Source organism: Sebastes umbrosus, chromosome 19 (genome assembly GCF_015220745.1).
Source record: "Sebastes umbrosus isolate fSebUmb1 chromosome 19, fSebUmb1.pri, whole genome shotgun sequence".
NCBI lineage: Eukaryota > Metazoa > Chordata > Actinopteri > Perciformes > Sebastidae > Sebastes > Sebastes umbrosus.
In genome coordinates this window covers 24,726,024-24,743,113 of record NC_051287.1, presented here as the reverse complement: position 1 = coordinate 24,743,113, position 17,090 = coordinate 24,726,024, and the positions used below count along the sequence as shown (strand labels likewise).

The window sequence follows — 17,090 nt, the reverse complement described above, 5'->3', positions numbered from 1 at the left end:
GCAGGTTGATAAGAGTATTTAATACTTGACAAATCTCACTTTAAAGGCCTTGAAAATGGTAAATGGACTTGCATTTATACAGCGCTTTTCTAGTCTTCCGACCACTCAAAGCGCTTTACAATACATGTCAGCATTCACCCATTCACACACACATTCATACACTGATGGCAGAGGCTGCTAAGGTAAAGCAATAATACATATGCATTCTGGGTTTGTCACACCACAGCCACATTTGAATGATTAAAAAAATCACTAAGTATATAAAATTAGCTTTCAAAATCATGGAAAAATAAGCAGTATTCTCTGCTCTGAAACGCTGGGGGCGTGTCCGCTGAAGGCGCTGAAACCACGCGGGGAAGGTGCATTCCCTCAGTAGCGTCGAGCGAAGAGGGAGGAGCCCAGCGCCGAATCCCCATCCGACGGGCGGTTTGGGGAAATGTGGCGTACGAAAGACCACTTGCCCGGTGTCGCTCGAGGGTCTGAGTCCTTCTGATCGAGGCTCAGCCCGTGGACGGTGTGAGGCCGGTCTCCTCGGAGTCGGGTTGTCTGGGAATGCAGCTCAAAGCGGGTGGTAAACTCCATCTAAGGCTAAATACCAGGACGAGACCGATAGTCGACAAGTACCTTAAGGGAAAGTTGAAAAGAACTTTGAAGAGAGAGTTCAAGAGGGCGTGAAACCATTGAGAGGTAAACGGGTGGGGTCTGCGCAGTCTACCCGGGGGATTCAACTCGGCGGGTTAGGGACGGCCGCTCGGTGTGCGAGGATTTCCTCGCGGGACCTCTCCCCGGTGCTGGCTGGCCCCCGCCGGGCACATTTCCTCTGAGGCGGTGCGCCGCGATCGGCTCTAGGTCGGCTTGGAAAGGCTCGGGCGAAGGATGCTGAATTTCCTTTACACGGCCTTTAAGGTACATTTTGAAGAATTAAAAGGTGTGATTAAATTGCGATTAATCATGGACCATTATGCGATTAATCGCGATTAAATATTTTAGACAGCCCTAGACAATACTGATTGAGAATCTTTGCAAATGAGTGGATACAAGTCGAGGCTATAAAACTGCATGGATTCTGCTTTTAGAGAGTGAAAAACTTCTAAACCAAATTCAACATGCTATACGAACATATGCTTGGCTAATATGCCTGTAGGCTACATACTCAGAAAGTATATACATACAGTATTTCAGATTACAAATGCACCATAGGGTTTGAGCGTGTTTCATCCCACTTAAAATGAACACTTCACTGGTGCTCAAATTATCTGATGCCTTCTGGGTTTAAGCCCAAACAAGAGATCAAGGAAACTGTATTTTGCGTTTCCACTGCTGTGCTGGCTTCTTTCCCCTGGAGAAATGTTTGATATTTGATCATTAAAATAACTCTAGGTATTACTGATTCCTTTTAATGCTCTTTTTTGTCAAACCAACAGTGAAAAACGCATCTACAGGCAATGTTTTCTCTGCTCACGCTCTGTGGTTGCTTTAGAGAATTCAAACACACCACACGAGCACTGTGTGTGTGTATGTGTGTGTGTCTATCTAATACTAATCTCTTCATTAACTCTGAAGGCCTCCCATATGGGGTTAATTTAGAGGAGCAAAAAAGCAGCCCCTCATCCTGAATCTCATGCTCGCACACACGGATTTGCAAGCACGGGGAAGGCTTCGGAGAATAGCCTTAGGGAGGCTGACTTAACTGAGGGATTCAAGATAGCATGCTTCCCTCATACTTATGGATAACAGCGAAACCCGTGGCTATGTATGCAGCTACCCCCCATCCCTCACACATACATATACACCAAAGCTTCCTTTCCTCTTCTATATGACAAGCTATGAATGACAGCTTTCTCTCACACTGTTCCTTCCTCCCCCAACACTCGATGAATATTTGACACGCAGCCTCTCGACACAAGGGGACTGATTAATTCATCAATACTACTTAAGCTCGGCAGGGCTCAGCGTGACGTACGGTCCAACTGCACACCGTGTTAACGATGCAGTTCGCATATGTTCCAGCGCTGCCTGGCTTTTTGAAACTTTCCCTGCAGACCGAGAGGACATTCAGGGAAAGATCTGTATGACCTTGATCTATGGAATAATTACCACAAATCAGCCATGAGGCGAAAGCGCTCCCAGGCTCAAGCTTCTCAGCGTCTTATATTTGAGTGACTAGCGGGAAACAACTTCCGACTGACCGTGTCCAGGTTCTGCATGATGTCCTGGAAGGAAGGGTGCGTCCTGAACTGCTCAAAGAGCTCCCTCTTGTAGAGCAGCGCGTACACCAGGTTGGGGTTGTGGTGTAGAGAGTTGCACAAGCAAGAGTTGATGATTTCCAGCATCATGCGGATCACCTCCTCAATCACATTCAGGTCCTGGGCCTGCGGGGAGAGAGGATGTAAAGGTTAATTGGTTTCCCACTACACTGGTTTCACTTATAATGCTGTTTTTTAAATCATTGCTTCCTGATAGATTGATCAGCAGGGGGGAACAGAGAGGTGGAAGAAATGGCAGAAGGAGGGAGAGACGGATGAAAGTTGACAGCCAAGGTCTTAGTGAGGGACAGATGGGTGACCTTGTGAGCCACAGATCAGGTCATGTCACTGTAGGTTTCCTCTGGGGGCAAAGACAACTGGTGATAGGTGACAGTATGGGAAGAGAAAGGATGTGGGAATGATGGAGAGAAAGACGAAAGAGATTGAGTGGCTGACATGACGAGTTATTTACGTCGCACAAGGTAGGTCACAAATGTCACAAATCAAAATACAAAGCACTTACAGAAATCAGAAACACAGATACCAAGCAGAGAAGACATCCCAAAGCTGTGAAAGGAAGGAACTTGTACTGTATGCATGAGTGGGTTGTAGTTAAGGTAGGTCAAATATCAAAAGGTACTTTAAAAGGAATAGTTTTTAAATGACAGGATTGATATCACTCTCATGTCTGTACGGTAAATATGAAGCTAACATCAGCGGCTGGTTAGCTTAGCTTAGCATAAACACTGGAAACGGGGAAACAGCTCGCCTGGCTCTGTCCAAAGGTAACAAAATCTGTCTACCGTTCCATCTAGCCACGGAGTCACTGATGGACTAAAAGTAAAAGAAATGCTGAGTTTTAAATGAAACTTAAGATGCTATAACAGGAACGATTTGGGGACTTTGGGATTGTGTGTGTCTGTCCAAATATGTATATTAAAGGGCGGGTCCATCTGCGCTCTGTTCTTTTTTTTCCTTTTTTTCTAATGGAAACGCCCATTCAGCCGTTACAAAAAACAGCAACGTAGGTTACCAAAGTAAGCTGATCAAAGCTGATCAATGAGGTTATGAATAATGTGAATGCTAGCATTAGCTGAGTCAAAGTTAGCTGTGCTAAGTTTGGAAATAACTGAAAGGGTTAGTTTGGATTTTTTGAAGTGGGGTTGTATGCATACTTCCACATTCTGCGAGGTAAAATTACTGCTTTTGTGAATGCAGTCTGGTGTCTTTGAAGAGAGCGATATAACGGCTTCAGTCGGAAAGGGCTGGCTGACGCCGAGGTGAAGCGTCTGTGGACCGGAGCAGCAGAAAAATGTATTTTAGCCACTTAAAAAAAAAAAAATCTAAATCAGTTCAAGTGTACGCTATATTTAGAATATTGTCACCACTTTACCTTGCCATCAGACAGCCCTTTACGATGGGGAACTTAAGCCATTATACCGCTATCTTCAAAGCCAGTAGACCAGACTCTATTCACAAAACAAAAACAGTAATTTTCCCTTGCAGAAGATGGGACTTGCGGGTCTACTGCTGCATCGATCGGTTCGTTTGTTTGTGTTATTGTGTGACTTTCGGATCCGAACTAACGTGGCGTCCACACAGCGGTACATTACTTAGCTTCCGTGGTGGTACTCTTGGCTGCTTCTCCAAACAGGGTGCATGCTGACCGCAATATAAGTTACTGTATGTAATGTTAACACACTGACCATAAGGATGTATATATATACTGTACATGTAGCAGCGTCATCATGCAGAAAGCTACGTGAGGTCACGTGGGGAAAAGTTTTTAGAAGGGCTTGGGAAAATAGCATTTTGACGTTAAAACTATAGAATGATATAAAAAACCTCAACCTCAATAATGGACCGGCCCTTTAACACACATACTCTAAACCTGCAGCAATATAACGGAACCCTACAGAACCCGATTAGAATGAATATAATTTAGAACCTGGCCTGATTTGGGTCCCCAGTTGAGTCTTGGTTATTGGGAACTAAGAGGCCCCGTGATGACCTCTAGATAGACAGATGTCCTCTTCTAAGAAGTCTATATGTAGCTCAACTGAAAAGAATAGTCAGAAGAAGACAGAGTTACCAGTTCATTAGGTACACCTGAACTAAAGCAATCCAATAGAGCCATTCAATAAATCCTTCATTTGTTCAGCTTTCTGGTGCTATGAAACCTTTAACCTTTGTACCACTAGTTGTAGCTCTTAAACAGTTAGCCTACAGCCCTATATCACTACTTTAGGGAGTTTGGTAGTTTCACGGAAATAGGTCTTCTCATTAATGTGGAAATCTAAGCAGCAAGGTAAAATCTAATCAGCACATCTGATCTACTTGGGGAACCTGCGGTTTAAGAACAGAGATTCTATCACGCATTGTTCTTTGGCTACTGTGCTCACAATAATGCGTCTGCACAGACAGACAGACAGATAGACAGACAGACGCCGCCACGACAAGATAACGTCCCACATGTTTTTGTCCATTGTGGCACAGAACGGAAACGGCAGAGAGGACTGTGGGAAAATGAACAATCTCTGAAGAGATAAAAACCACGAAGGCAGCAATGAATTGGGGAATACAGTTCAAGAGATGATGTATGATTTCCCGTGGTGTGACAACTGCGGGCAGAGCTCTGCAAAATCCATCATGTACTGATGGTATTACAGATTATATCCCTCGATGATGCCGCCAGTTTCCAAACCAATCTAAAAATACAAAAAAATGAATAGTAACGCGCTTCATCTTGATGCAAACAAACACTGTTAGCAAAATGAGGCACGGCGAGCTGGTTTTCATTTGCCAAAAAGCTAAAAAAATATATATACATTATGACTGCCTTATAAGAATTTATAGCAAGTGTATTTGAAGAAGTATACCATTAGCTGCTTAGAAGCTCATTCGCCCTGAGATGTATTGACTCTATAAACAGTACATCCATGTTAAGAAGAACAGAGCAAAAAGACAACAGCTAAGAAGAAGCTGAGACAAAAATGCAGAGTCAAGAACATCGAAAGTGGCTTAGCTTAATGCGATGATGGTGCACTAATGAAATAAGTCCAATGGTAGAATGACCAACACTGTAACACACATTGGCAAAGATTCCTTAACCCTTACCCTGGGTCTGTATGATTAGCAGGAATAGCACGATCGAGTCACACTGAGAAGCTGTATGCTTTTGAGTAAATCGGAAAAAGATCTATAGATCAAATTCCCATTTTTTACATACAGAATGCCTTAGAGACATGTACTGAGCGGGACACTTTTAATGGCTTCATTGTTTCTAAATGACCTTGAACATAGATTGGGCATTTCTGTGCATACGCCCTGATATTGATATATCTTTAATAAGCTAATATTGGTATATATTAAGGCTGTCAATAATAATAATACGGGATAATAACACGTTAACGCAAATTTGTTTTAACAACACTCATTTCTTTAACACATTAATGCAACTTGCGACTTTTAGGTTGTAGCGGGCTCAATTGTAAAGCTAGAGTGAAGATAGTGGTATTATGTGAAACTAAAAAAACTGATGAATCCGTCGGTACCAACCATGTCCAACTAGCTTGTCATGAAGGAGGCTAAATAACGCTCCAAACTTACACAAAATTTTGGCGAGGAAAAACTGTCACGGCCATTTTCAAAGGGGTCCCTTGACCTCCGACCTCCAGATATGTGAATGTAAATGGGTTCTATGGGTACCAACGAGTGTCCCCTTTACAGACATGCCCACTTTATGATAATCACATGCAGTTTGGGGCAAGTCATAGTCAAGTCAACACACTGACACACTGACAGCTGTTGTTGCCTGTTGGGCTGCAGTTTACCATGTTATGATTTGAGCATATTTTTTATGCTAAATGCAGTACCTGTGAGGGTTTATGGACAATATCTGTCATTGTTTTGTGTTGTTAATTTCCAATAATAAATAAATACATACATTTTCATAAAGAATGCATATTTGTCCACTCCCATGTTGATAAGAGTATTAAATACTTGACAAATCTCCCTTTAAGGTGCATTTTGAACAGATAAAAAAAATTGTGAGTAATCGTGATTAAATATTTTAATCGATTGATAGCCCTAGTATAGACATCTAATCACCTGATTCGACGCTGCACCTGATTTGATGTGTTATCAGGCCATTGAATAGGTGTTATCGGTCGCTATAAGCACCATTGATGTGGGTCATGAGGGGACTACTGTGTCTACTATACTAAAAAAAAACATGTTCTAACACGTAAAACTGAATAAAACTTTACGTTTTGAACACAAACAGAATGGCTTCTTTAGGTTTAGGCAACAAAAACAGTTAAGTTCAGGGAAAAAACATTGTGTTTTGGCTTAAAACAACTATGTTTGAAAATTGGATGTGAAACTTAACACTTGTGAACACGAAGACAACTACAAATTGTTGGTTTCACACGGGATGCGAACCCCTGCCTCCTGGGTGAAAGCCCTGTGTTTTGTGTAAAATCTAATATTGGGTGTAGCAGGGCCCTACTGACCCACATCTATGGGGCTTATAACCATCGATAACGCCCATTTAATGGCCCGATAACAGTCTAATCGGCTGATCTAATCCATACTGTAAAAATAAACTCAATAGAAGTACTTCAAATTCAAGTCACTGAACCAATTGTGGACATCAAAAATGTCTTACGGATGCACTGTCCATTTTAACCCTAAAATACAATAAAAAGAACTTTCTTGGAATGAATGGACCGCCATGTTTGTATTGATCATCAACAGGCTTTTCTCACAGTGGACATTTTGACTCATCATTCTAGGAAAAGCACGTGTTACTATAACATTAATGATGGCTCTGTTCCATTCAAGTGTCTTTCTTTTACCTTCCTGGCAACGTTGCGCTAGAAGTCCACTCACAGGTTGACATGATTTTTTCTACAAGACAATGTAAAACAAATATATTTAAGATTTAGTCTATATTGCTGCCTCTCTACTCTGTTAACACCTGCCTCTACGGCGACAGTTCAGCGCAGATGCATAGCTTTCCTGCAGTGTGTGGGCATCAATTGACATACAGACCACTGTTCTTCCAAATGCAGATTGTACTATCGTCTGTGATGTAGCTCCGAACAGGTCTGTGACATTAAAAGGCAACGTAGTGAAATAAATAAATAACTCCTTTAAAAACTTAATCGACCAGTTCAGCAGGTTGCTCCCAAAACATGAATAGCCATCTTTGCTTTACAGGAAGCCTCGCCTTAGACAGTGATCATCAGCAACTTCCTCTGGGGGTTTCATCCTGCCTCATTTCAGGCTTGAAATGAGAGAAGTGTATTCCCCCTGGAAGTATTGAAATTCCTGTAAAATACATTAGAATGAGGTGCTGAGCAAGCCAGTTTAATCTTTAATGTGAAGATGTATAAATCAGTAAAACTTTATGGTAAAAAAATCTTTTCCTCGGCGCTATGGGACATATTTAAAACCTTTTGGGAGTGAAATAAAGAGCATATCGGCCTTTATGTTCTCCATAGTGAGACTTATCCTTAAGGATTCATGACAAATGCCATTGTTCTAATGACGACCTGTTTTGACCAAGAATTTGCTAATACCAGCTAAGACCAGAATCAAAACAGCAGCTCAGCGAGACTGATTAGAAGCTGAGATTCCCCCTCCAATCTGGGCTAACCATCTGTAACAGAACTGCATGTGGTAGCATTTTATATTCCATCTTCGGTGCCCTGCTTCGGAAACGAGTCCTTATCTTATAAATAACTTTGCTTGCTGTGTGGCCTTTTTTTTTTTGCTGTATGCACATGAACACACACAATCACCGAATGAAAAGTGCGCAGTGGGATTAGGATTGTAAATAACTGTATTCTGTTGTGCGTTGACCATGAATCAGGCTTGCCACACAGATGCAATAATGCATTGATTTCCAGGCTGGTGGACGAAGGTAGACGAAGGTGCACGCGGTGGCGTTGGAGCTTTAAACAGACAGACCTGAAGAGGCGAGTGGAAGGCAGGAGAGCCGGCTATAATGAGGATTGATTGTGCGTCTGGAAGCAGAGGGTGGCTCTCTGGGCTCGACTCCGCCGCCTAGCTAGACCTGCTCCGCTCTGTTCTGCCGTGGCAGGCCATAATTAGACAGAAAGCAGCGACGGATACGGAAGACAACTGAGTGGGAGGAAGAGGAGGGAAGACGGCAACAGAAATGGAAGCGCAGAAGAAGAGAGTAGGGGGGGAGAAAGTGAACATGGTGAAGAGGAGACAAAAGGAGGAGAGGAAGGCAGAGTGGGAGTGAGGGATGCCTAGTGTGTTTGTTCTCCAGCTCTGCACCCAGCTTAATGAGATTAGCCTGGCAGGGAAAAAATGCCACACTGGGGAATTCAGGTCACATGAAAATAGGCTAGCTAGACGTCTGCCTGGCCCAGTGTGTATGTTTGTCAAGTGGATGAGATTAGGAGGTCCATGGTCTACTTGAAACCCAGACAGGATTTAAATATACTGGCTCCTCCTCTTCCACTCCCCGCTCTTGCACTTGTTTTCCCCAAAAAATGTACCCGCTAGACAGTCCCGAAAACACCTGACATGTGTTCGTATGACTGCATGAAACCGTTGCGGCTCTTTCTCTCGCTCCCCTTCCTCCTTTTTTTTCTCCTTCCCCCTGCCCTCCTCTTTTCTGCTCCTTCTCCTCCAGTCATGTGCTATTTTCCAGCCTGCTGCATTGTCATTTAGTCACAGCCACTCATGCCGCTATTTAATGTCTTCTCTCCACCCAGGAAAACACAGGCCTCAGACGCGAGCTATGTCATTAGTCTCAATGATCCTGCCCCCGTTTTACTCGTTTCACACAAGGCTGTGAGTGTGCGTTTGTGATTCTGCTGCTAATACTTCAACACGCTGAGCGCAAATGTGTTATGTCTGCAGGTATGTTTGACCTTTGCTATCTGTCTGACAAGGAAAATTATAGAGTTTGCGGATGCAATCAGTGACTGGGAAGGACATTGCCGGCACTACGCTATCTGTGTGTTTGTGTGCGTGTGTGTGTGTGTGTGTGTGTGTGTGTGTCTAGCCATCCTATCATACCAATGCATGTTTTTATGCGTGTTTGTGTGTGCGGACAGGGTGTTTAGAAACACAGACATGTAAATCCCTGTAAAGTAGGGGCTGGCATCATTAAACCAATAGCTTAGTGATTCCCTGGCTGGCCCCGCTGCTCACTGCAGGCTGTTGCAGGGCAGACAAACCAGACATATTAAGAAAGAGTACTGACACAGACAAGGGCATAGAGATAAACACGGACGGATACACAGAGAGCGTCAACAGCCACACCTACGAGACAGATGTTTTCACAGGGTCAGAATACATCAGATATGGAAAGTAAATATTTGCATTTTGATGCAATATCAAAAATAGGGAAGGTTTGTTGAATAAGATAGATAGATGAAGGAAAGCATGAAGAGAAGAAAAACCCACCACGTAGACAGACAGAGAAGGTCAGACTGACTGAGTAGTAGCAGCCTGCCCTGTCTTTTGGGAGTTTTTTTAAATAGGTCATTGTCTGACCTGCATTATGGTACCACGGCCATGTCATAATCACACCATTTTGTAGAGCACCGTGCCCAGGTCAGCCTCTTATTACCCCATAGCTTCACAAAACATCCTTTGTTGCACACAGAATGAAGCAGAACTGCAGCACTGACAATGCCTGTCTAGCATCTATTTAGGAAGGACCGTGTTGCTGCATCACCCTCTGTGTGGAGGGGGAAGTCCAGCACATTTTCAGACGGGCACCTTATTACCGGTTTAAAATACCTCTCGGAGACTTGGCTGGCAGTAACAGCAGGGGGCAGTGATGTCGATGATGACGCCAGTGATAATGATAAAAAAAAAAAAAAAAAAGAGATGACGCCAACAGCTGCAACAGCAGCACTCTGGCAGATAGGTGGGCAGTGCTAATTGATCCGCTGCTAGCTGTGCTCTGTTTTGCTGCGCCTCGACAAGGAAAAGACCAGGGCACAGCAGGGCTGCCATAATTACCATTTGGAAGCAGACAATCATTAGGACCCCAGAACACCTGCTGCCTGCAGGGGTGGCACTCGTACTGCCCGGGAATAGACACAGAGAGAGAGAGAGAGAGAGTCGGAGCGAAAGAGGAGAAGAGATAAGAGGCTGACAGATATATAGAGAGACAGGCTAACAAGTAAACTAACAACTAGGTCTAGCATTGTCTTCACTCGGCAGGTGAGGGGAAAAAATTGTGGAGGTGAGAGGGTAAAACGGGAGGTCAGTGAGTAAGTCAGCTCTCAGCAGGATACGGACTTAATGAGAGGAACACAAGGGGACAGACTTATATCGAGACTGAGAGGGTAACATAATGAGCAAGTGGCATCAGTCTAAGAGGTGACTTGGACTTTGTAAAGATCAACATCATTATAGAGTATTTTATTCGGGGTTAAAAGGTGTTAAATTCCAAATTCAGAACATATCTATGACTGAGGGATTGCCTCCACATGGCTCTCAACCGTCCGGCGGCTAGCAGTGTTAACCTGGGGAGGGAAACCAGAGGGTGGGCGTTGCACTTCGCCGATGCCGGTCGGGACTGCGTTATCAGTGGTTACCGCTGCAAATAGCAGTGCAGAGCTGCAGCAATTAGCTAGCCAGTGGGGCACACACACTGCACTAAAGCACTTACTTTCCGCTTACTGTCTTTCCTAGGAATCTTTCGAGGAACCCATTGCTGATTGTTTCACAGCGATTATGTTCTAAAGCACAAATAAATAACCATCAAGCGCTCAACAGATGATTTTACTGTGGAGACAGACGCTCTTAAGGCTGTCGGAGAGTTTTAAGCTCATTTTTTGGGGTGTCCCGCACCGTCGGATGTGTCCCGCAATTGGCTCTAGTCTGCCTGTGTCTGAGGTTTTGCGGCCGATTCGGCATGTTGAACCCGTGCACGAGAAGAGAAACGGAAGTGAGGAAAGCAAGCCGACGAGTAAAGTCAAGAGGAAAAACACAGCTCTTCTCATTTTACATCTTCATCTCTTCTGATCATTCCAATACACGGATATTTTCTCAACGACACGGCCATCTGGAATGAAGCTAAGTGGTGAGTGAGAGTGGTGTTAAAATGGTCGGCAAACGCTGCTTTGTTTCATGTACGTTTCATAACAACGGCTTGTATATCTGCAGTCCTCGGTCTTCCGGTTTCCCGCCAAAACACAGGCGATGAACAGATTGCCTTCATCGCCGCTAGTTCTCTGATGTCGGGTTAGTGTGTCCCCAGCTTTAGTTTAATTTTTATCCTCTGCAATTCATTCATTACATCCAACGTGCATCAGTAAATACTATGCAACATTAAAAACTAACGTTTATGTTTTTTGAACGTGTTTTAGATGAAACTGATGGGTACACTGAACTGCAGGCTGCAGAGTGTGTTTACTGCTGTTACCACCAGCAGCCCTCGTCCCACGTCATGTTGCTTTTTCATGCGTCAGCTGAGTAATTTGCCTATTCTTCACAGGTCTTTAGACCGCGGTGGAAACGCAGACAACAATGGACTGAAGAAACCTTTTTGTTCCTTGAAAAGTAGTCCCAGGACTAAAATTACCGGGAAACTTCTTGGAAACACGGTTAAACGTGCACACGTGGCTGGAGCAGCGATGTAAACAAAGCACAGAGAAGCTTCTGATTACAACACACACAGAGGGAGAGTGACTTCATTCTCAGCTCAGGTAGACATTCATCCTCCATATCTTCACATTGTAAATAGTTGTTTGCTGCTATATTAATGCTCTGGATTTCAAATGTAGTACCTTTAACTTTTCTAAAAGGTTTTTATACCTTGAGTTTGGTTTTGTACAGGTGAAACCCATGTCTTTATTAAACCCCTTTTACTGGGGCTTGTTACTCACAACACATCAGTGGGCATTCAGACTCAAAACATCCCTGTGTTTGTTAAAAAAATGCAAGGGGCTGCAGTATTAACGGGGGTGTGTTGCTTCAGTTCCTGGTGAGGCAATGAGATATGATTCAGGAAGTCTAGTTTGATCCCTGAGTTTGAATGCCTAGCAGACACCAAATGAGGACGAGGAAGTAATTTTTACTTCTCTGGAAAGTTATCACGGCGGCAATCATTTTATCTTTCATCGCAGTAATCGCGAGGTAAACAGTAGAAATACGGAGCAGCAAAATAATCTACCAGGAATGTGCGCTCGCATGTATTTGATTAATAGCCAACACAGGCAAACAGAGAGTAGAGCACGCAAATCCACAAAACATCTGCAGGTGCTGGATCCTAAAAGCAAACTGAAGGCAGAAGTCGGACGAAAGATCCACACATTGTACTGACAGCTCCCATTGTCTACGCCTGATGAATACCTCTGCCGGTTGCAAGCATGCTTCTCACTACATCACCTACTATAATAACATAAATTCAGAAGTACCTGATACAACAACCTAGTTGATAATCCTTATGTCATACTGCTAGACTCCAGACCACAAGCCAAAATCTTCAACTGTAGGCACATAAATGAAAGGTTTGAAAGGTATGAAATTGTGAAAAGTAAAACGTATAGGCCCCCTTTACCTTCCTCATTTCTCTCTCCCCGCTGGGTATTTTCACATGGAATGACAAGAAGCTCTCTGTGTGTGTGCACGGTAACCTCTGATCTCAGGGAAAGCGATATGATAATGTACATCAGTCTTGAGGGGGCGAATTGGTTCTACATCAAAAAGACTATAAGAAATGTGACAGCATAATTCACACTTCAATCAATCAATTCCTACTTTCAGGTAAACCATGTATGAAGGGAGACACTGAGCTCTGCCCTTGCACATAATGTTGTCCCAGAGTCTCCATCAGCACCGTGGAATTAGACGAAATGGACATGGAGGAAAGTCGGCGTAAGGCCCGGGCGATGAAACTGCAATATTGAACAATCTCAGAAACTGAGAAGTAGAAAATACATGAGATTCCCATTTGTGATTGAGCCGTGTGGAGGCTACACTGAACATAGTCATTTCATACAAAATATGCAGAGGGGAGAAAGATCAGGAGAGGACGAAAAAGGAGACTGGAAGCGAGGAATACTGTCTGAGATACATTAACATACATACATTAATACATTTCCCGTAACTTTCCATACTTTACTTTCAGTCCATTTATTCAGCATTTATGAGCAGTATATAAACATTTAAAAATGGTTTAAAACCATAGACTGTATAAGAAGTGGACATCGTCACCATGACGTCTCCCATTGGACTGCCATTCTGAAGCCTCGAGTTCTGCATTTTGGCCGTCGCCATTTTTTTTTTTTGCAACCAGAAGTGACACGTCTTTGACTCTAAATGGGACCATAATTTACTAAATAAACATCAAGCGATTGAGACCATAAACTCATGTTTACAATGTTTACTGAGGGAATAAATCAAGTGAGAAGTAGACTCATTTTCTCATAGACTTCTATACAATCAGACTTTTCTTTTTGCAACCAGAGGAGTCGCCCCCTGCTGGCTGTTAGAAAGAATGCAAATTTAAGGCACTTCTGCATTAGCTTCACTTTTCAGAACCAGAGGCAGCCCACTGTTTAAAACTCACTGTACTGTAGTCGTAATCAGTGTTTATTAATGTATTTGTCAACAACTATAACTCCTCAATAACTGGAGGTTGTTGTGTAAACAGATAATGAATGACGCTATAGTAAAGTACAGTTGTAATAATATAAAACATGTCTTCATTTGAGAAGTTCTCATAAAAATATTGTACATTAATAAACAGTTACTACACGGCTTTGTTGAACACTCAATTCTGATTGGTCAATCACGGCGTTCTATTATTGCTATGGACGCAGTTCTGAACTCAGACTCTGGCGGACCGTTTTTGTGACAAATTATTGACTTCTTAAGTAAGTAGCTGTGTAATAAGAGATAATGTCCAGCGAGCCGGTCATTGTTGTGAAAACCGCTTTGTGTCGGGTGCCGCATCACCCTGTCGGGGTTTATTTCACAACAATGACGGGCTCGCTGTACATTATCCCTTACATATACTGCGTAAAAATGCTAAATAGGGGAACTTACAGGAAAGATAGTTGGGTATATATTAAAAAAAAATTTCACCAAAACAGATTATATATATATATACATTTAAATATTAAAGGTTAAATATTATTAACATATAAATATTTTACATAAACCAAAACAAAATCTTGATACAGATTCCTTCGATTTAAAAAAAACAAACAATGATGACCATACTACGCGTCCTGGACTATTTATTGGTCTAGCTCTATATGGGACATTAAAGGCTGCATTAGGCTAGTGAGTATGAGTATGCTTGAGTCATCGACTAACAATGTAAAACACACTCAAGGCAATTAAAAATTGCAATCAAGTAAAGAAGAAAAATAATTTCCTGATGGTTATCTGTTCACCTACAAATACTTCAGAGACTGCACACTAATCGACTTTAAAAACACAATTTCTACGAGGTATTGAAGCATTAATGGGAAAAATTTTACGAAACAATTTTGTAGCTTAATAAGAAAAGTGGCAAATTCCTGGAAGGCCTGATAATAAACAGAAGACATAATGTTTATTATCTGTTGATGTATCCTCGGGCTCTGCTTTTTCCCTAAACAAAAAGAATGGTGCTACAAAGCTAATGCATGTGTCTACTCTGGCTATTAAAAAGAGATCACAGATTGTGACTCAACCAGCGCACATAAACACATAGACAGGGTGGTCCAACATGCTTCTGGCTCTCTCTCTCGCTCTCTCTGTGTGTGTGTGTGTGTGTGTGCGTGTGCTTGTAGTCTCTTCCCAGAAATGTGCAACAGTAAACAGACGAAGAGGCACAGAAGTAACATTACCACTACCACTGGCTGGGAGCATCAACAGTGACACATAACGCAATGCAATGCAACACAGCTCATACTTCCTTTCTTTTTATGTTTGCTTGCGAGTGTACCAGCACATACTGCATGTCACTGCACATATCTCAAAGGGCGAAAAGAAAAAAGACAAACATGTGCGATCAGAGGTGCAGAGGCTGCAGAGAGCAAGCGTCGGGGCCCCGAGAGAGCTGCTCTGCTTGGACTGGGAGCCTCTGGCTGTCCCCCGGGGGCTCAAGGGGCCCTTACCCTTCACTCTTTCTTCCCTGACACTAACCAGACACAGCAGCACAAACACATACAAGGATGGGGGGTGTGCTCTGTGTGTGTGTGTGTGTGTATGAGAGAGAGGCAGACATCAAGAGGGAGGGAAATGGAGGGGGAGACAGAGAAAAAAAGAGGGAGACATTAACACAATGCGCCCGGCTTTAACCCACAGCTTAGAGCATTTGACGACATTTTTTTTTTTTATATCCTCCTCTCAGTCTCTCTCTCATAAAAGAGGGCAATTACATGTCCAGGACAATCCCACATTAAACAAACATTAGTTCTCTCTCCAGAGCCAGACTCAGCCAAATTACATTGTTTCCAGATGCCCATCACAAGCCCACCCTCTCTCTCTCTCTCTCTCTCTCTCTCTCTCTCTCTCTCTCTCTCCATAAACCCCCTCATCTCCTCTCCTCCAACTCCTTTCTCCTCTTTCTATTGTTCCTCATGTTCGGCTCCTCTTTATCTCTCCCCATAGTTCCCTAAACTTCCAGAGTTAAGATGAGAGTTTGTGAATGACACCAGAGCAAGCTGCTTTCAATTACACTGCCACATCCACTACTACTGGAAGAGGAGAGGAGGGCCAGCGATGGAGAAAACGACACCATGTCTTCTACTATAGATGTCTCATCTTCAAAACCAGAGAGGAACCCACAGTTTGCTGTTTACCAGCTTGTTTAGGTCACTAATTTTATCTTATATAATTTTTTTCCCCCGGTTTTGTCTTCCATCTAATATGATTTTATATTCATTTTCATGTGAAGCGCTCAGTGCATCTTCATTGTTAAGCACTTTGAGCTGCTTTTCTTGTATGAAAGGTGTTACACAAATAAAGTTTATTATTATTAAGTGTATTATTACCTTAACCAGTGTGCGAGGTCATTATAACTGGCCTGACAAACAAGCTTAACCTTGCATAAGGTTTTATGTAAATTTCAGTTGAAGATTCATACTGATGACAGAGGGTAGAAAGGAATGGCTGGTTAGCTAATGTTTAGCTAGAAGATAACATTTAGCTTGTATGGAGTAACCTTCCTTTTCTTTTTGCGGTTGTATTAAACATTTAACTCGCTGTTTATTTTTTCATCTATGATCTCATTCCTCCATTGTGAACAAATGAGCCAGATTGAGTCTATATGCAAAGACAGTTTAAGTAAAACACACAGCGTTAACATCCATGACAGAATTTGACAGAATTGAACAATCCTATGTCAAATTCACTGCTGCATAACGGGTCAGTTCTGTTGTTTCTTTTAGTCTTTTATGAAATTATCTGATCAGTTGAGCAGAATACACATAAGTAACTTCCTGGTCACACAAATCAGACGCATTAAATATCAAAATCAGATTCAGTCCGTGGGCTGTTTTTTCATTTCCTGTTTTTAACTTGATCTATGATCAAAGTACGAAAAACAAGCTGTTATTTTTTTTTTTTTGGATTGTGTTGGATTCATAAATGAATAACGACATAACATTTTTTTTTCATTTTCCGATTTTGGATTCCCAACTGAATATGAAAAGAACAAATGACACACAGATTCAGAATCAAGAGTCAGATATTTTTTTGTAATTGATTAATTGTTAAAGTCCTTTTCAAAATAAGTAAACATGCCAACAATTCTTTAGTTTCCAGCTTCTCAATTGTAAGGATTAACTGATTCCCTTTGTTTGTGTGATAGTAAACTGAATAACTCTAAGTTTGTGGAGTGTT

At 42.4% G+C, this 17,090-nt stretch overlaps 1 protein-coding gene across 2 annotated transcripts in view; it reads right to left on the bottom strand.

Moving 5' to 3' along the window:
- The window catches only part of dym (dymeclin), a 79,599-nt gene that overhangs the window by 17,986 nt on the left and 44,523 nt on the right, over nucleotides 1-17,090 (bottom strand). For both annotated transcript variants that reach the window (XM_037752744.1, XM_037752743.1), the window contains exon 15: nucleotides 2,190-2,372. In XM_037752744.1, coding sequence (XP_037608672.1) covers nucleotides 2,190-2,372 — 183 coding nt within the window. The remainder of the gene's footprint in view (nucleotides 1-2,189; nucleotides 2,373-17,090) is intronic.